Source organism: Microcaecilia unicolor, chromosome 2 (genome assembly GCF_901765095.1).
Source record: "Microcaecilia unicolor chromosome 2, aMicUni1.1, whole genome shotgun sequence".
Classification (NCBI taxonomy): domain Eukaryota; kingdom Metazoa; phylum Chordata; class Amphibia; order Gymnophiona; family Siphonopidae; genus Microcaecilia; species Microcaecilia unicolor.
The window spans coordinates 322,832,941-322,854,070 of NC_044032.1; the positions used below are offsets into that span (position 1 = coordinate 322,832,941).

The 21,130-nt window shown below is 46.7% G+C and overlaps 1 protein-coding gene across 1 annotated transcript in view; it reads right to left on the bottom strand.

Annotated features, from left to right (window-relative positions):
• ELP1 (elongator complex protein 1) overlaps positions 1 to 21,130 on the bottom strand; it is a 1,128,708-nt gene that overhangs the window by 290,760 nt on the left and 816,818 nt on the right. The window contains 1 exon segment of the mRNA XM_030194341.1: positions 2,068 to 2,191. Within this exon segment, the coding sequence (XP_030050201.1) occupies positions 2,068 to 2,191 (124 nt within the window).

The following is a 21,130-nucleotide window of genomic DNA, read 5'->3' on the forward strand; positions in this document are numbered from 1 at the left end:
GGGTAGATGCCCTCACCTCCTCTCCTTCTCCTCCCCCCGACTCAGGTCTCCACCACTCCTTTAACTGTCTTCTGCTGGCTTCCCCAGCTTCCTCTGCTCCTGGTGGGCCCCCCGAGGGGGGGAACGGGCCCGCCGCTCTTCTCACACTCTGACCTAAACTGCACCCACCTCAGCTCTCCCGACTCTCCATTCGTCTGGGGCGCTGCCGAGTTTCACTTTGTTATGCTGAAAAAGACCCCTACTTCAGATCCCACGCCTCGAGGAGCACCGCGCTCCGGCCGCCATCTTCAGTCATAGTCTGGTCTCGGCACTCCCGCTGCTTCCCCTGCTCCCGCTGGGCTGTTTTTTGACGTGCTGCCCACGCCCCTATGGTCCCACCAGCCCCCACTAGTGAACCGGTCTGACGGGAGGGGTCCAGAATCCGCGGGTTCGGGGGCCTCGATCGGGGCTCAGCAGAGCTCACCTCTCGGCGGCCATCTTGCTGCGTGGTTCCACCGGTAGTCTTTGTGCATAAATTAGTTAATAAGCCAGTTAATGCATGCATGCATCTGCCTACGAGCTGTTCTATAATGCTGTGCACCCAAAGTGTCTCGCATGCCAACTCAAAAGGAGGCGTGACCTTGGGAAGGGCATGGGCAGGTCACGGGAAGGGCATGGGCAGGTCAGGGGTGTTCCATATATTTCAGCCCAGTGTTACAGAATTCTGGGGCTGCATGCCCAACTTGCACACTAGAATTTATACAAGGTTTCAGCAGGAGTAAGTCCTAGGGCCCCAAAGTTGGGTGTGGGAATTTGTACTAAGAGCTATTCTATAAAGAGCAGATGGCATGGAGTGCTCTTTATAGAATATGAGTTTTGCGCAGATCTTTCCAGTGCCCAAATTTGGGCACCATTTACTGAATCCAGCCCACAGTGTATTACTCCACTGTAAATAATTTTTCAAAAGAATGCCAAACGACCATATTGTCACGATTGTGGTCGTGACCCCTCTCAGACTCACCTTATTTCCGGTGGTCAGCTTCTGAGCTGGCTTCTGTCTGTTCTTCCTGAGTTAGTTCTGTCTCTGTCTCTGTGTGTTGGCTGCTTCCAGCATGGCTCTGATTACTCCACTAAACTGCACCTGTGTGTGTTAAGCCTCTCTGTGCTTCAGTATGCTGTCTGCCTGTGTCTTGGTTTGTGTTCCTCTTGCCCTCTGGTGGCCAGAACCGGTGGCTGTCATAGACTTTCCAGACTTTCTTTCTGGTCCGGTCCAGATATTCCAGCCCTCCAGACTTGGTTTGAAGTTTGGCAGCTAGCCTCACCCGTAGTTGCCTCATGATTCCTGCAGTTGAGTTTCAGCTGCTGATGGATTTATTACCACCTGGAAACCTTCTGAGTTTGCCCTTGCATCGTCTAAGGTCCCTGGTTTGTTGGTGCTTTGTTGCACTTCTGCCTAGTCTGGTTTCTTGTATAGTTCCTTGTCTGATTCTAGTTAGTCTGTGTGCAGTTTAGCTTAGGTTTATTTGCTTGTTTCCCTAGTCTTGTTTCTGGTCTATATTCCTTGTCTAGTTTCTGTTTGTCTGTGTCTCTTGCTTAGTGGCTGCGTGGCAGCTTTCAGTTCCTGTCCTTTAGCTTGTCCATTTCCTGCTTTGTGTACTATTGTCTGTGTGTGAGTCCTAGCCCAGTTTCCTGCCTTGCTGCCCATATATATTCTTTTCCCCTCTGACCCTCAGTCCCTGTTCAGCCTAGTTGGTATCCAGTGCCTGCCCTGTAAGTCCTGCCGGCCGCCTGCACCCAGGGGCTCAACTCCTGGGGAATGGCGGTCATGCGCAGGTGAAGTCTAGCTGTTTCTGTCAGAGTTCTGCCTTGTCTCTGGTGTGGGGTGGTTTTGCCTGCCACTGCTGCTTCACGGCAGTGGCCCAAGGGCTCACGAACCTAGTTTCTGCCTTGAAAACGTGACACATATTAATCTGTGAAAAATCAAAACTCCAGCTCCTGTAACTAACAGTACAGTTTTTTCACAGGTGTATAGATTTAAGTGCAGGTTAAAATGAATCTTGTAGCATGGAATGAAATATACAAACTTACCACATTTCCTAAGGTGACCAAGAGCCTTTTTGTATCTTTTCAGGTATTTATCTATTGTGAATCTTTGGTAATTGGTCTCCATTTCCTTCAAATTATTTAAAAATGGGAGGTACTCCTTGGGGTCCTGTGAAAGACAACAGCACAACTCTTACATTTAAGCCCTTCTATTCAAGATTGTAACAAATGGAAAGGATTTATTCTAAAACAGACATTACCTGCAGCCATCTTGTTGCAGACACAGAAAATACCAAGTTGCACAAAAAGGGATCAGACTGTGGCTGCATGACCTAGTGAAAGTGCAGGTCACAGGGGTAAAACAGTTTGTCATGGATAAGCAGGATAATGTCATTCAGAAAGGTCAGGGGGAATCTTCCCTTTAAGCAGCAGTCACACTAGTACAAATGGCTAATTTAGTTTAGTACAAGTGATTTGGATTGACATGGCAAAGGAAGGGGCTGCTGGATCTGAACTATGTAGGGATCTTGAATGCTCATCTACCCAAAATAGAGTACAAAGGAGAAAGATTGACAAAAACTGTTGCTGAATTAAGAGAGATCTTAAAAACAGTCATGCTTTATGGTTACCAGCCTGGAGACACACTTAGAGGGGTATTTTCGATATGATGTCTAAGTCAGAATTGAGACTTTTTCTAAAAACATTTCAATCCAGCATCTAGCACACAGCTATCGAATCAAAAAATGTCAAAATTTATAGTTCCATTATGGCTTTCAGCTAGATGTTTTCATGCTCAACACATCCATCTGTAAGTCTGTTTTCTGGGGGGGACGGCGGGGGGGGGGGGGGGGGGGGGGACAGGGGACATCCCATGGAGAAACGTAAACAAGCCATAGGGAGGTCTGGTTGGCAGCATTCCTAGTGAACTGACCATACAGACATCCCAGCAAGGCAGGGGCAGCCTAATGATCAGTGCAGTGGACAAAGGGACCAAGATACATATCCCACCTAAACCCCTTCATTTTTATAGTGAGCCCTCTAGGAACAGAAAGAACCTATTGTACCTACCTAAAAGTCCACAACTACCAAAGCCCCCAGGGCTTGCAGGTCACATATTTAGGTAGAGGAGAAATGTTTATGCTCCAGGGGGGCTCACTTATGTGTACTGAAATGAAAGCATTAAAGTGGGAAGTGAACCTTGTAATCTGACCACACCTTGCTGTTTTACAGAGTTGGGCAAACTCTGCTTCACAGAAAAAAAGGCAGGCATCTTAAGAGTTACACTGTGGTCCACCATCTTATTGATCATAGATTTAATGAAGATACATATCTGTAGCAGGTATTCTCCGAGGATAGCAGGCTGATTGTTCTCACTGATGGGTGACGTCCACAGCAGCCCCCGATGATCAGAAATCTTCCTAGCAACAAAAGTTTGCTAGAGCCTTTGAGCGCGCGCATGCGCGACCATCCGCTTCCCACCCATCGCGCGAGAGTCCCGTAGTTCGATAAAGCAAAAAAAAGGAAACGACAACTCCAAAGGGGAGGCGGGCGGGTATGTGAGAACAATCAGCCTGCTGTCCTCGGAGAATACCTCCTACAGGTATGTATCTTCATTTTCTCCAAGGACAAGCAGGCTGCTTGTTCTCACTGATGGGGTATCCCTAGTCCCCAGGCTCACTCAAAACAACAAAGGTCAATTGGGCCTCGCAACGGCGAGGACATAACAAGGATTGACCTACGAAGAAAACATCTAACTGAGTGTGCAGCCTGGAACAGAACAAAAATGGGCTAAGGGAGGAGGAGTTGGATTCTAAACCCCAAACAGATTCTGCAGCACAGACTAACCAAACCGACTGTTGCGTCAGGTATCCTGCTGAAGGCAGTAGTGGGATGTGAATGTGTGGACTGAAGACCACGTCGCAGCCTTGCAAATCTCTTCTATAGTGGCTGACTTCAAGTGGGCCACTGACATGACCCTCAAGAGTCAGCCAGCTTGGGCGTAAGTGAAGGAAATGCAATCTGCTAGCCAATTTGAAATGGTGCATTTCCCGACAGCAACTCCCCTTCTGTTGGGGTCGAAAGAAACAAACATTTGGGCAGACTGGCTGAAGGGGCTTGTCTGCTCCACATAGAAGGCCAATGCTCTCTTGCAGTCCAATGTGTGCAACTGACGTTCAGCAGGGCGGGTATGAGGATGGGGAAAAAATGTTGGCAAGACAATTGACTGGTTCAGATGGAACGCCAACACCACCTTCAGCAGGAACTTAGGGTGAGTGCGGAGGACTCCTCTGTTATGATGAAATTTAGTATAGGGAGCATGGGCTACCAAGGCTTGAAGCTCAGTGACCCTACGAGCTGAAGTAACAGCCAGCAAGAAAATGACCTTCCAGGTCAAATACTTCAGATGGCAGGAATTCAGTGGCTCAAAGGGAGGCTTCATTAGCTGGGTCAGATTCCATGACACTGGTGGAGGTTTGACAGGGGGCTTTGACAAACGCAAACCTCTCATGAAGCGAACAACTAAAGGCTGTCCAGAGATAGGCTTACCCTCTACACGTTGATGATAAGCACTAATTGCAATAAGGTGAACTCTTGAGACCAGACTCTGATAAGTGTAGAAGGTATTCAAGCAGGGTCTGTATAGGACAAGAGCGAGGATCTAGGGCCTTGCTTTCACACCATAGTAACAAAGTAGATAACGGCAGAAAAAGACCTGCACGGTCCATCCAGTCTGCCCAACAAGATAACTCATATTTGCTGCTTTTTGTGTATACCCTACCTGTGCTCTTCAGGGCACAGACCGTATAAGTCTGCCCAGCACTATCCCCGCCTCCCAACCACCAGCTCCTCCTCCCAACCACCGGCTATGGCACAGACCGTATAAGTCTGCCCAGCATTATCCTCACCTCCCAACCACCAGCCCTGCCTCCCAACCACCGGCTCTGGCACAGACCGTACAAGTCTGTCCAGCACTATCCCTGCCTCCCAACCACCAGTCCCGCTTCCCACCACCGGCTCTGGCACAGACCGTATAAATCTGCCCAGCACTATCCCCGCCTCCCAACCACCAGCCCTGCCTCCCGATCTTGACTAAGCTCCTGAGGATCCATTCCTTCGGCACAGGATTCCTTTATGCTTATCCCACACATGTTTGAATTCCGTTACCGTTTTCATTTCCACCACCTCCCGCGGGAGGGCATTCCAAGCATCCACTACTCTCTCCGTGAAAAAATACTTCCTGACATTTTTCTTGAGTCTGCCCCCCTTCAATCTCATTTCATGTCCTCTCGTTCTACCATCTTCCCATCTCCGGAAAAGGTTCGTTTGCGGATTAATACCTTTCAAATGTTTGAACGTCTGTATCATATCACCCCTGTTTCTCCTTTCCTCCAGAGTATACATGTTTAGTTCAGCAAGTCTCTCCTCATACGTCTTGTAACGCAAATCCCATACCATTCTCGTAGCTTTTCTTTGCAACGCTTCAATTCTTTTTACCACCAGACGGCAAACCTCCTCCATTTGAAAGAGTAACTCTTTTTAGTGGAATCTTTCCTGGAAGCAAGCAAGACTCAGGAAACACCCTCAGAAAGACCTAAGGAAGCGAACTCTATGCCCTCAACATCCAGGCCGTGACAGCCAGAGACTAGAGGTTGGGATGCAGAAGCGCCCCCTCGTTCTGAGTAATGAGGGTTGGAAAACACTCCAATCTCCACGGTTCTTCGGAGGACAACTCCAGAAGAAGAGGGAACCAGATCTGACGCGGCCAAAAAGGAGCAATCAGAATCATGGTTCCGCAGTGTTGTTTGAGTTTCAACAAAGTCTTCCCCACCAAAGGTATTGGAGGATATGCATACAGGAGACCCTTCCCCCAGTGAAGGAGAAAAGAATCCGATGCTAGTCTGTCGTGGGCCTGAAGCCTGGAAACAGAACTGAGGGACCTTCTGATTGGTCTGAGTGGCAAAAAGATCCACCAAGGGGGTGCCTCACGCTCGAGTTGAGCGACCACTCGTGAGATTGCATTATCCTGCTCAAACTGTCAGCCAGACTGTTGTTTACGCCTGCCAGATACATGGCTTGGAGAAACATGCAGTGAACGTGAGCCCACAGCCACATCTGGATGCCTTCCCGACACAGGGGGAGAGATCCGGTGCCCCCTTGCTTGTTGACGTAGTACATGGCAACCTGATTGTCTGTCTGAATTTGAATAATTTGATTGGACAACCGATCTCAAAGCCTTTAGAGCGTTCCAGATCGCTCGCAATTCCAGAAGATTGATCTGAAGACCTGATTCCTGGAAGGACCAAGCTCCTTGAGTGTGAAGCCCATCGACATGGGCTCCCCATCCCAGAAGAGATGCATCCGTTGTCAGCACTTTTTGTGGCTGAGGAATTTGGAAGGGACGTCCCAAGGTCAAATTGGAGCGAATTGTCCATCACAGAAGAGAATTCTGAAAATCGGTGGATAGCTGGATTGCATCCTCTAGATTCCCTGCAGCCTGAAACCACTGGGAAGCTAGGGTCCACTGAGCTGATCTCATGTGAAGACGGGCCATGGGAGTCACATGGACTGTGAAGGCCATATGGCCTAGCAGTCTCAACATCTGCCTAGCTGTGATCTGCTGAGACGCTCTGGCCAAAGAAACAAGAGACAGAAGGTTGTCCGCCCTCCCCTCTGGAAGATAGGCATGAGCCGTCTGTGAATCCAGCAGAGCTGCTATGAATTCTAGTTTCTGAACTGGAAGAAGATGGGACTTTGGGTAATTTATAACAAACCCCAGTAGTTCCAGGAGTTGAATAGTCATCTGCACGGACTGTAGAGCTCCTGCCTCTGAAGTGTTCTTCACCAGCCAATCGTCGAGATAAGAGAACACATGCACTCCCAAGTCTACGTAGCGACGCTGCAGCTACCGCCAGGCATTTGGTAAACACCCTGGGCGCACACACGAGACCAAAAAGCAGTACACAATCCTGAAAGTGCTGCGTTCCCAGACGAATCGAAGATACTGCCTGTGAGCTGGCAGTATCGGGATGTGTGTATAAGCATTCTTTATGTCCAGAGAGCATAGCCAGTCGTTTTTCTGAATCATTGGAAAAAGGGTGCCAGGTATTTGTTCAGGGCCCTTAGGTCTAGGATGGGACGCATCCCCTCAGTTTTCTTTTGCACAAGAAAGTACCTGGAATAGAATCCCAGCCCTTCTTGCCCTGGTGGAATGGGCTCGACCGCACTGGCACTGAGAAGGGCGGAGAGTTCCTCTGCAAGTACCTGCCTGTGCTGGAAGCTGAAGGACTGAGCTCCCGGTGGGCAATTTGGAGGTCAAATTGAGGAACTATTTGGAGAACCCACCGATCGGAGGTTATGAGAGGCCACCTTTGGTGAAAAAATTTTAATCTTCCTCCGACCGGCAGATCGTCTGGCACGGACACTTTTATAGAGGCTATGCTCAACTGGAGCCAGTCAAAAGCCCGTCCCTTGCTTTTGTTGGGGAGCTGCAGGGGCCTGCCTAGGCGCACGCTGTTGATGTGAATGAGCACGCTGGGGCTGAGCCTGAGAACGCTGTCGGGAAGGTGGATTGTACCTATGCTTATAGTAAGCATAGGAAGCAGTCCTCCTTCCCCTGAAAAAACATCTACCTGATGAGGTAGATGCTGAAGGCGCCCAGTGGGAGAGTTTGTCGATGGCATTCTCAGGCTGGTGGAGCTGCTCAACCACCTGCTCGACTTTCTCGCCAAAAATATTTCCCCCCCCCCCCCCCAGGCAAGGAACATCCGCAAGCCGCTGCTGAACACGATTATCCAGGTCAGAGGCACGCAGCCATGAGAGTCTGCGCATCACTATACCTTGAGCAGCGGATCTGGATGCAACATCAAAAGAGTTGTAAGCACCCCTGGACAGGAATTTACGTCATGCTTTCAGCTGCCTGACCACCTCCTAAAAAGGCCTGGCCTGCTCCGTAGGGAGCTTCTCGACCAAGTCCACCAGTTGCTTCACATTGTTCCGCAAGTGGATGCTCGTGTAGAGCTGGTAGGCCTGAATCTTGGACACAAGCATTGAGGACTGGTAGGCCTTCCTCCCAAAAGAGTCCACAGTTCTAGATTCTCATCCCGGGAGCGCCAAGGCAAAATCTCTAGAACATTTGGCTCTCGAGAGCAGAATCCACAACCATAGAGTCATAAGGTAACTGCGACTTCATCAACTCAGGCTCTCCGTGGATTCAATACTGGGACTCAACCTTCTTGGGGATGGTGGGATTAGAGAGTGGTTTCGTCCAGTTCTTCAGCAATGTCTGCTTAAGGACATTATGCAGAGGAACAGTGGACGACTCCTTAGGTGGTGAAGGATAGTCAAGGACCTCGAACATTTTGGCCCTGGGCTCATCCTCAGATACCACAGGGAAGGGAATAGCCACAGACATTTCCCGCACAAAGGAGGAGAAAGAAAGACGCTCCAGGGGAGAAAGCTTCCTTTCAGGTGAAGGAGTGGGATCAGAAGGAAGACCACAAGACTCCTCAGAAGAGAAATATCTGGGATCCTCCTATTCTCCCCATGAGGCATCCTCCTCGGTGTCGGACAAGAGTTCGCGAACTGCAGTCCGAAACCGGGCCCATCTCGACTCCGAGAAACCACGTCCTCGATGACGACATCGAGAAGTTGACTCCCATGGCGGCGGCGGCGATGAAGCTCCCTCTAGCGATGTCGATGGGGAGTCGACCTGGGTGGCACCGGCGTCGGGGACCTCACCACGGTCAAAGAGCCAGCTGCTGCTTCCATCAGCGGTACCGAGGGCGCAAGCACCCCCGGTACCAGAACAGACTGACGCAGCAGCCCCTCCAGGAGACCTGGGAGAATGGCTCGGAGGCGCTCGTCCAGAGTGTCTGCCGGGAAAGGCTGTGGGGCCGGTGCAGGAGCCGGAGGCAGAACCTGTACAGAGCAGGGAAGTGGTACCGGACTGTCCAAAGACCGACACCTCTTGGAACGAGGGTGAGCGGTCCTCCCAGTGTCCTCGCTTCCCCGGTGCCAAATCCCTCGACACCCCGGAGCTCCCGGTACCGTGTGTTGAAGGAGACCGATGTCGATGCTTCTTAGCCTTCGCTCGATGCACTGCATCGACACTCCTCAGTACCGATGAGGATGTGGAATCCACATGCCTCCTCAGAGTCGGGTCCGAAAGTGGTCGGTCCCGATGGGCCTGCACAGCAGCAGCCTTCGAGAAAGGCGGAGACCCACTCAATGGCTCACTGCTCCCAGCATGTGGTGGTCTCTGGACAGCTATTACCTGCCCTCCCGATGTCGAAGCCATCTCCGATGTCGATGCTGCTGACCTCGGTACCGCTGTCGATGTTGACACTCAAGTGATGGGCAAGGCTCCAAACAGACGTTCCCACTGAGCTTTTCTCGACGCCTGTGTCTGCTTTTTAAGGCTAAGACATAACTTACACGCGTCTGGGCGATGGTCGGGCCCAAGGCATTGGATACACCACGAATGGGGATCGGTACCTGAGATTGCCCGGCTGCACCGACCGCACTTCTTGAAACTGCTGGGAATCCTCGATGTCATGGACGGAAAAACAGCGGTGACAAAGTCAAAGTTCTCAATGGTGCCAGGAAAAAAGGGCACAAAAGGGAGAAACGCGGACGGCAACGAAACGAAACTTAAGTAGGACTAACACTAAAACCGTATGGGACTCGCTTTTTCAACAGAGCACAAAAGAAAAAGAAAAAACAGCGAAAAAACTCGCAGACACGAAGGCTTTCTCTCAGGGGCATAGAGAGAGACGGAAAACAACCGCTCCCTACCGCGGAAAGAGAAAAACTATGGGACTCTCGTGCGAGGGGCGGGAAGCGGATGGCCATGAACGCTCGAAGGCTCTAGCAAACTTTTGTTGCTAGTAAGATTTCTGATCATTGGGGGCTGCCGTGGACGTCACCCATCAGTGAGAACAAGCAGCCTGCTTGTCCTCAGAGAAATACATTTCCCTCTTGAATAATCCCTAAGCAGATGGGATTATTCATTATGCACAGAAAACAGGTAATGAGGAGACCAGAAACCCAATGCTGGACATTTCAGCAAATTGTGGTGATTGGGGGGGGGACAGGATTTGGCATGGAACTAAACAGGAACCTCCACAAAGGAGAGGTCCTTCCAAGATCAAAATTCTGTCCTGCACGGGGCAACAGAAGATAAAGCAGAGAACTGAGAAAGCATAATATGTGTGGAATTAACAAGAAATCATTAACAGAAACCTAACATGCACACACATGGGCTTCTAAATCTGTCAAGCACTGAATAACCCTAGGTAAATTACCACGAGGGGCAGAATTAAGAGGTATAAAGATACAAGTAGAATTAAACAAAATGCCAACACTTGACTAGCTAGAAAGTAGTCCAAGGCAATGCCATGCTGTTGAGTCATTAAATATTAATATGCAATGCCTCAGAAAGGACATAGAGTCTATCAATAATTGGAGGTATAATGATTTCATAAAACTGCAAACTAGTATCGGGAAATCCTATGAGAAAGAACAGAACAGGAGACTAGGATAAAGCTAAAATATATAACAAATAATTCTATAACATTTCAGTAACTCAAAACCAAAGCAAGGAGATGTACAATAATAAAAATAGAAAACTAGGAAAAGTCCATAAGTTTTTGTAAATGTACACAGTCAGAAAGCTGGCTATTCAGTGCCACTTAAAATTGCAGTGATAGGCAGACAATCCAAGTGACAGATGAATCGACAGTGGTCAGTGTGGGTTCAGGTATTGTGAAGCAGCAGTCTGTACACAGTTGCAGGGTTCACACAGTCAGGGCTTCACATGGGAGACGTCATGCTGCTTTTGGAAGGCTTCAACTAATGTGAAATGACAGATCTGTGAACCTGCAACATGACTCCAAACAATAAATCAATTAAACAGAGCAGGGCAATGAGGGTCTCATAGTTGTTTAGGCTTCAGGTCATAAACAATCTACTTAATGGCTGCCCAATTCCTTAACAAAATTCCATGAACTCAATGCGTTTCTCAGATTTTATGTTTTACACAGTTGTAGTTATATTTAATTCACAAGAAAATCAATTGTTATTCTGGCCTATCCTAAAAGAGTATATCATAATTCATATACCTAACCCATTTCAAACACTTCCACATATATCCACTTTACACAGACCATCTGACCAACTTGCAGTTTCCTTTCTATACATGGTGCTGAATATACTAGGATGTACTTGTGCCATGTGACTAGTCACAATATGTACTGTGAAACAGTTCACACAACTTGCACATTGGCAGCTAATAACTTTAAGTCTCATTACAAATACACCTTCTTGTTTGCTTGAACATCTCTGTAACCTTTTACATAAAATTTCCCAAGGATGACTAGATTTCTTCTAACTTCTTCACAATTTTACTCCATACAATTCAAAATATAAATTTAAATCTTTATCTTTGTGGTTTGCTGAATAACCAGGTCTGCTACAAGCAAGCTTCTGCTTAAAATCATTAGATAGGCACATTTCACTTATTGAAAAAACAAATTAGGGAAAAATAAAAATCACATCAGCATCCTATTTTCAACAGTGCAAATTAGTGAAAATAAAGTTCTATACTTGTCCTAAGAAAACTAATTAATAGCTTGCATAACAAATGAAATTAGGGCACCAAGTAAGCAATTAGGTGCATCGTTTCCCCATATATACAAAACAAAGCTCATAAAAGGGACACAAAGAGGGACATAATCCAAAGGGATGCCCAAGTTTTTCTGAGGATGTCCTTGCAGGACGTCTCCGTGAAGGGGTGGGGAAACTCATATAATCGAAACAAGATGGATGTCCATCTTTCATTTCGATAATACGTCATTTCGATAATACGTCAGGGACGCCCAAATCTGGAAATTTAGGTCGACCTTAGAGATGGTCATCCTTAGACTTGGTCGTTTCTGATTTTCGGCAATAATGGAAACTGAGGATGCCCACCTCAAAAACGACCAAATCCAAGCCCTTTGGTTGTGGGAGGAGCCAGCATTCGTAGTGCACAGTTCCCCCTCACATGCCAGGATACCAACCGGGCATCCTATGGGGCACTGCAGTGGACTTCAGAAATTGCTCCCAGGTGCATAGCTCCCTTACTGTGTGTGCTGAGCCCCCCCCAAAACCCACTACCCACACCTGCATACCACTACCATAGCCCTTATGGGTGAAGGGGGGCACCTACATGTGGGTACAGTGGGTTTCTGGTGGGTTTTGGAGGGCTCACAGTTACCACAAGCTAACAGGTAGGGGGAATGGGCATGGGCCCACCTGTCTGAAGTGCACTACAACCACTAAAACTGCTCCAGGGACTTGCATACTGCTGCGATGGACCTGAGTATGACATTTGAGGCTGGCATAGAGGCTGGCAAAAAATATTTTTAAATAATTTTTTTTGAGGGTGGGAGGAGGTTAGTGACCACTGGGGGACTGAGGGGAGGTCATCCTCAATTCCCTCTGGTGATCATCTGGTCAGTTCGGGCACCTTTTCATGGCTTGGTCGTAACAAAAAAAAGGACCAAGTAAATTAGTCCAAGTGCTCATCAGGGATGCTCTTCTTTTTTCGATTATGGGTCGAGGACGCCCATGTATTAGGCACGCCCAAGTCCCACCTTTGCTACGCCTACGACACGCCCCAAGGAAATCTGGTCGTCCCTGCGACGGAAAGCAGTTGGGGACACCCAAAATCGGCTTTCAATTATGCCTATTTGGGCGACCCTGGGAGAAGGACGCCCATCTTCCGATTTGTGTCGAAAGATGGGCGTCCTTCTCTTTCGAAAATAAGCATGATTGTGGGATTAAAGTTTAACATTCCAGCTGTTTACAATTAACATACAAACTGTATATATGTTATTTAGAAGCATCCCTCTTCTTGCTGAAACAATGAGGAAAACAGGAACTCTGCCTGTTAGGGGAAAATGTTTTCAAATTCAATTAATATAAAACAATAAATTCAAGAAGCTTGACACACAGATAATGGTCCTAAATAAGAAATCTAACAACCTATGTCCTATATGATGAAAGAGAAGGTAATTTAAACAAATTAGGGCAAACTAGGCAGACGCCTAGAAAGGCACTTTCCTTCTGTCTAGAGCAGCACAAAACATTTTCATTCACGGTACATAAAAAAATCTTAACTTCATAATCTAAACATTCATCTAGATACACTCTTCCTCCTGGGGGCTATTTCTCTGGAATCTCATGTACCTGGGGTACATAACACACATATCTCTCTATATAAAACGCACCTCCAACGTTCTAATGAAGCCTCACTTACCCAACATTCTAAAAGTGAAGGGGGTGAGATCGCTTTGTGTCTGCCCCGCCCACGCGTCAAACGTGATGATGTCGAGGGCGGAGCAATGACACTCAACCAATCGCATCGCTCCGCCCTCAACGTCATGCTCCTCCAACGTTCGAATAACACAACTCCTGACGTCACTGTCCAGCAGGGAGGCGACTACCAGGGAGGCAGGAAACGCGACCACAATAACAAAGACTTCAAGCCAGCCAGCCGTCTCTGCCCCGCCCTCGCGTCAACAATGGGAGCGGGAGGGCAGGGGAGAAACGACAGCATGGATGCGAAGCGGGGGGGCATGGATGCGAAGGGGGGGGGGAGAAGAGGGCGGCCCAGGCTGGGACATGGGAGAGAGAGGAGCATGGATGCGAGGGGGGGTCATGGAAGGGAGAGAGGGGACTTGCTGGAAAAGGATGAATGGAGGCAGCAGGGGACAGAGGAGCATGGATGGGCATGGATTGGGAGGGCAGGGCTCAGGGAGAGAGGGGAATTGCTGGAAAGGGATGAATGGAGGGGGCAGGGGACAGAGGAGCATGGATGGGCATGGATTGGGAGGGCAGGACTCAGGGAGAGAGGGGAATTGCTGGATAGGGATGAATGGAGGGGACAGATGGGCATGGATGGATATGGATTGCAGGGCAGGCCTCAGGGAGAGAGGGGAATTGCTGGATAGGGATGAATGGAGGAGCCAGGTGACAGATGAGCATGGATGGCCATGGATTGGAAGGGCAGGACTCAGGGAGAGGGGAATTGCTGGATAGGGATGAATGGAGGGGACAGATGGGCATGGATGGATATGGATTGCAGGGCAGGGCTCAGGGAGAGAGGGGAATTGCTGGATAGGGATGAATGGAGGGGGCAGGTGACAGAGGAGCATGGATGGGAATGGATTGGGAGGGCAGGGCTCAGGGAGAGAGGGCAATTGCTGGAAAAGGATGAATGGAGGGGGCAGGGGACAGATGGGCATGGATTGGGAGGGCAGGGCTCACACTCTCTCTCTCATATACATCTTTCTGACTCTCACTCTCACACACTCTGTCTCACACTGTATCACATTCACACTCTATGTGCCACACAGTCACTCACACACTCGCTTGGTCTCATACACGCACACTCACAGAGAATCTGTGTCTCACACACACTCTCTCTCACACTGTGTCTCACATACACACTTGCACACACTCTCATTCTCACTCACACCCAGACTCACTCTCTCTCTCTCACACACTCACACTTTCACTCTGACTCTCAAACAGTCACTCTCACATACACTCTCCCAAACATACACACTTCGAGCAAAACCTTGCTAGCGCCCGTTTCATTTGTGTCAGAAACGGGCCTTTTTTACTAGTATATATATATATTCATCACTTTCATGGTATATATATATATATATATATATATATACACCTTGAAAGTGATGAACTAAACACATTAAGTACTTCAGTAGACAAATGTTTGTTTCGTCGCACTAATAACAGTAGCAAAACAAAAGTCTCTACAAAAATGACTATAATTTGCAGATGAGAATCAGTTCCCTTCCAGTTCTGCTATTGCAAAAGCCCATCAGGTCTTCGTGAATTCCTGTTGTGATGAACAGCACTGTCAAGTTAGAGCTGATAATATGGTCCCTAAGGCTTATCAGGGAGGAATGCAACCATCTGGAAATAATAAAACTACATCACAAAGTTTAGAGTTCCCTCAGAAATACAAGAGTGTAAAAGTGTGCAACATGTAGATATAACAGGAAAATACAGACAGGAGCCTTTCAGTAAATCTCACAGTTAATGTAAAAGTTAACCTACTACATAGAATCAGAAGAGTTAATAACAAGCTTTGAACCCAATCTAATAAAAATGAGCTCTAAAAAGTACAAATCCTAATGAGGCAGACAAAGGTGCATCCTTGGCTGACCTTTACAAGATTCACATAGATCAGGCAAGAAATAATATATAATCCTCTACAACGTTTCTATGCAAATTTTGAAATTGGAGATTGCATTATGTCTTAAATATAAATTACATCCTTCTTTTGCTGTCATGAATTGGGCTCTGAAACATAAAAGCAGCATGCAGGATTGGGGTTGAAAGCAGGGGCGTAGCCAGACAGCCAAATTTGGGTGGGCCTGAGCCCAAAATGGATGGGCACAGAATTCAGTCACTCCTGGCACCCCTCCACTCTGCTCTCTGCATTCTGCCTCTCCAGCTACCCTCAAACAAAATGTTAAACACCTAAGTTGATGGGGATCCCCAAACTGCACTACCTGAAGATTTCCTCCTGCTCAGGCTGCCAGTGCTCTTCCAAACAGCAGCTGGCAGCACTTGACTTGAGCTGGTACTGCTGCCAGTAGTCCATACATGCTCAGTGCTTCTGCATGGGTGAAAACTGAGCATGTGCAGAGGGGCCAATATGTAGTGCCAGCTGCTGTTTGGAAGAGCACTGGCTGCTTGAGGAGGAAATCTTTAGGCTTTGGGGATTCCCACCAGCCACAGCAAGAGTGCCAAAATTTTGGGTGGGCCTGAGTCCAAATTGGGTGGGCTGTGGCCCACCCAGGCCCACCTGTAGCTACGCCACTGGTTGAAAGCAAAAAGCAGCTAACGTAGCTCCAAAAATCAAGTTCTAATTTTGACACCTCCATTTGGGCTTAGATAACCACTGATAAAGGAGGCAAGGAAACAGCATTATTAAGTATAGGGAAGACAGAAGATGATATATTCCTAAGGCAGTCACCCTAAGCAAAAAAATTTCCCTAAAATACCCGCAATATGGGCTTTAGAATGACCCTAGCAGTTAACAATAATACTATGGATACATAATATATATAAACAAGGCAAATCCAACACAGGAGGTCATTAAGATGTTAACTCCTCTCTGCTGCCAATAACATAATAAAACCCAAAGATATACAGAAACACAGTACAAATAATTTTATTAACAAAAGTACATGACAACAAAATTGCCCCTTCAAAATGATATGCCCCATGCTGTAAAAGAAAAAACATTAGTGTAATTAATATACAAAACGCAATTAAATCAGCAATAATAGTGACAGCCTAATAACCCCATGAGACTCCAGTGAGAAAAAAAATCAGAACGGGGACAAGGACACTGTCCCACAGGAAGTGCACCGCAGGACAGAATGAATAGCTAAACAGAGTTGCACAATTCAAAGGAGGTACCAAAAGCCAATACAGGAAAACCAGTTTATTAAAAAAAAAAAAAGTCTTGTCAATAGAGTTCAGTCACTCCTGGCACACCTCTCGAACAGAAGTGAAGTTTCTGTTACTTAACTAAAGACAGGACAACTCACAAAAGAATGTGGCTAAATAAACAAGCTGTAAAGAGCACAGAATCATACCATCTACTCACCACTGCTTCAAAGAATAAAACTACCTAAGAATAGATGGTTCACGGTAGGCTCAGGCAGACTTCATTATGTGACACAAAAGCAGCCGCCCTCACAAGTGTTGCCCCTACAGAATTATTTTGCTCCATTACAGCATGGTGATGATCCTGAAAATAGAACTGAGGCAGAAGAGAAAGCAATGAAGTTGGAACAAAAGGATATGAAGGTACCCAAAGAGAAAAGACAACCCCAAATCACTAATGTTGAAGCACATACCAGGAAATGTACATGGAAAGCAATGGCCACAAATGCTCGCAGTCTAAGCAAATAAAGTTCATGACCTTCAAGCCCTGATGTTGGAGGCAGACTTAGACGTTGTTGCAATCACGGAGACGTGGCTTAATGGTTCCCATGAAATGGATGCAAGCATACCAGGCTATAATCTATTTAGGAAGGATAGAGAGGGTCGTAAAGGTGGAGAAGTAGCTCTATATATTTTTTTTATTTTTGTTACATTTGTACCCTGCGCTTTCCCACTCATGGCAGGCTCAATGCGGCTTACATGGGGCAATGGAGGGTTAAGTGACTTGCCCAGAATCACAAGGAGCTGCCTGTGCCTGAAGTGGGAATCGAACTCAGTTCCTCAGTTCCCCAGGACCAAAGTCCACCACCCTAACCACTAGGCCACTCCTCCCTATATGTGAGAAATGATAACACGGCGACCGAAATGACAGGGACCTGGGAAAAGGAAGAAGCGATATGGATCACCTTAAAAAGAGATGATAGAACCTCTGTCCACGTGGGTGTTGTCTACAGACCTCCAACACAATTGGAGGAATTAGATAAAGACCTGATCACAGATATTCAAAAGTTGGGAAACAAGAGAGAGGTGCTGTTGCTGGGAGATTTCAATTTGCCGGATATAGATTGGAAGGTTCCGTCTGGGGAATCGGAAAGAAGTAGAGATATCGTGGATGCTTTCCAAAGTGTTTTGCTCAGACAATTAGTGACGGAACCCACGAGGGAGGGAACGACGCTGGATCTGGTGCTCACAAATGGGGATAGCGTGTCAAATATCCAAGTGGGTGCCCACCTGGGCAGCAGTGACCATCAAACAGTTTGGTTTGATATAACAGCTAAAGTGGAGAGCGGCCACTCAAAACTCAAAGTCCTGGATTTCAAGAGAGATACGTCTGGCGAAAGCGCAAGCGAAAGAACAAATGGCTAGAAATGTAAGGAGGGGTGACAAAAATTTCTTCAGGTATATTAGTGAAAGGAGAATGACTAAAAAGAGAATTGTGAGACTAAAAGATACTGCGAACTGCTATGTGGATAATGATGAAGAAAAAGCAAATTTGCTAAATAGATACTTTTGTTCTGTTTTCACAGAAGAAAATCCTGGAGAAGGACCGCGATGGACAGGAAAAAGTACAAATGAGAATGAAGTGGATAGAGCACCGTTCACAGAAGAGAGTGTGTATGAACAACTTGAAAAGCTAAAGGTGGACAAAGCCATGGGACCGGACGGGATCCACCCCAGGATATTGAGGGAGCTCAGAGAAGTTCTGGCGGGTCCTCTAAAAGATTTGTTTAATATATCCTTGCAGACGGGAAAGGTTTCGAGGGATTGGAGAATGGCGGAGGTGGTCCCTCTTCACATAAGTGGTGATAGGGAAGAAGCTGGAAACTACAGGATGGTAAGCCTCACTTCGGGTATTGGAAAAGTAATGGAAGCGATGCTGAAGGAAAGGATAGTGAATTTCCTGGAAGCCAATAAGTTGCAAGATCCGAGACAACATGGTTTTACCAAAGGGAAATTGTGCCAAACGAATCTCATTGAATTCTTCGATTGGGTGACAGGAGAATCAGGGACGAGCTATGGACGTAATCCACTTAGATTTCAGCAAAGCTTTTGACACGGTTCCCCACAGGAGGCTCTTAAATAAACTGGATGGGATGAAGATAGGACCCGAAGTGGTGAACTGGATTAGGAACTGGTTGACGGACAGACACCAGAGGGTGGTGGTTAATGGAATTCGCTCGGAGGAGGGAAAGGTGAGCAGTGGAGTGCCTCAAGGATCGGTGCTGGGGCGATTCTGTTCAATATATTTGTGAGTGACATTGCCGAGGGGGTTAAAAGGTAAAGTTTGCCTATTTGCGGATGATACTGAGATCTGTAACAGAGTGGACACCCGGGAGGGAGTGGAAAACATGAAAAAGGATCTGAGGAAACTAGAAGAATGGTCTAAGGTTGGCAATTAAAATTCCAATGCGAAGAAATGCAAAGTGATGCACTTAGGGAATAGAAATCCACGGAAGACGTATGTGTTAGGCGGGGAGAGTCTGATAGGTATGGATGGGGAGAGGGATCTTGGGGTGATAGTATCTGAGGATTTGAAGGCGACGAAACAGTGTGACAAGGCGGTGGCTGTAGCTAGAAGGTATAGAGAGAGGTGTGACCAGCAGAAGAAAGGGGGTGTTGATGCCCCTGTATAAGTCGATGGTGAGGCCCCACCAAGAGTATTGTGTTCAGTTTTGGAGGCCGTATCTTGCTAAGGATGTAAAAAGAATTGAAGCGGTGCGAACAAAAGCTACGAGAATGGTATGGGATTTGCGTTACAAGACGTATGAGGAGAGACTTGCTGACCTAAACATGTATACTCTGGAGGAAAGGAGAAACAGGGGTGATATGATACAGACGTTCAAATATTTGAAAGGTATTAATCCGCAAACGAACCTTTTCCGGAGATGCGAAGGCGGTAAGAACAAGAGGACATGAAATGAGATTGAAGGGGGGTAGACTCAAGAAAAATGTCAGGAAGTATTTTCATGGAGAGAGTAGTGGATGCTTGGAATGACCTCCTGTGGGAGGTGGCGGAAATGAAAACGGTAACGGAATTCAAACATGCGTGGGATAAACATAAAAGAATTCTGTTCAGAAGGAATGGATCCTCAGGAGCTTAGCCGAGATTGGGTGGCAGAGCTGGTGGTGGGAGACGGGGATAGTGCTGGGTAGACTTATACGATCTGTGCCCTGAAGAGGACAGGTACAAATCAAGGTAGGGTATACACAAAAAGTAGCACATATGAGTTTGTCTAGTTGGGCAGACTGGATGGACTGTGCAAGTCTTTTTCTGCCGTCATCTACTATGTTACTATGTAATTTATGCCAGCCCATGCTTGTGAAGGAGAACAAAGGAAAGAACTTATCTCTGCTCTCAATCCAAACAATCCCTGCTGGGAAGCAAGAAAAAGAATGTTCAAAAAACCCAATCAACTGCAAAATAAAATAAATAAATAAATAGATGTTTAGTACACAAAAAAGAAGCTAGCCCAGGCATCTCTTATTGGGGCAGACAAGTCCCTGTGTTGGCGCCAAATTCTAATCCCGAACCCTGCCCCTCGGGAGGGGACTACACTCAGCCTTAGAGAAGTTCTCCTTTCTTGAAGAAAAACTCCTTGACTGTGTTTAACCTTATATCTATGCCCCCCCCCCCCCTTATTAGACAGGCTGCAATTTGCAAGGCTAAACTTTCATACATTTATTCCTTGGATAAAATAATTTGGATTAAAGAACACAGGAAGAGATACGCCATTAGCCAATCATAAATTTATCATAGAAGCTTATTTATTACAAATAGGAAAACAGACATCTAATTGCTGCTTTGCCAATTACAATTCACAAGTAATACATACAAATAGTACTTTTCCTTTCTACGTTCCTGTGGAGGAATTTACCAGCCTGGAGTAAAATGCAGTGCTAGTAAGATTCCTGTTTCTGCAGTGATAAACCATTCCTTTTATAACTTTTTTCTAACTATGTGTACTTGACAATTCCCAGTCTGCTGTTTCAGCTCCTGCTGTCTCAGTTGATGGCTCCCTTATCTAAAAACAACATTTGATTTACTTGTTCCAGCAAAAACAGTCTCAGGACCTCCAACCATAAATCTTTGCACAGAATAGTCCTAGGGCTTGTTTAACCTCCTTCTTCACCCCTCCCTGTTGCTGTGCTTGCACGTGGAATATTAACATAAGATTATACTGAAATACTGTCTGACCTTACCTTGCTGTTTGATGGAAAACAAAGAAGCAGATCGCAAAAATAAAACAGTAATTTATTATTAAAACCTGAAATTATATATACATAAATAGCCCGGCACAGGCCGTGTTTCGCCTGACAGGGCTGCTTCAGGGGCTATACAACAATCCTTTACTCACAAGTTTAATTGATAATATTGGATATGTGCTGAGATGAACTGAAATTTCATACATAGGAGATCACCTTGATTAATTTAGAAAAACAGCTCTATCAGAGATGCCAAAAGAGTATTGACATAATGTCAAACTATCAGTCTCTTATCTCTGAAATCGCTGCCCTTGTGTTTTCTTGGACCTTACCTTGCTGTTTTACAGATTTAAGCAAACTCTGCTTCACAGAAAGA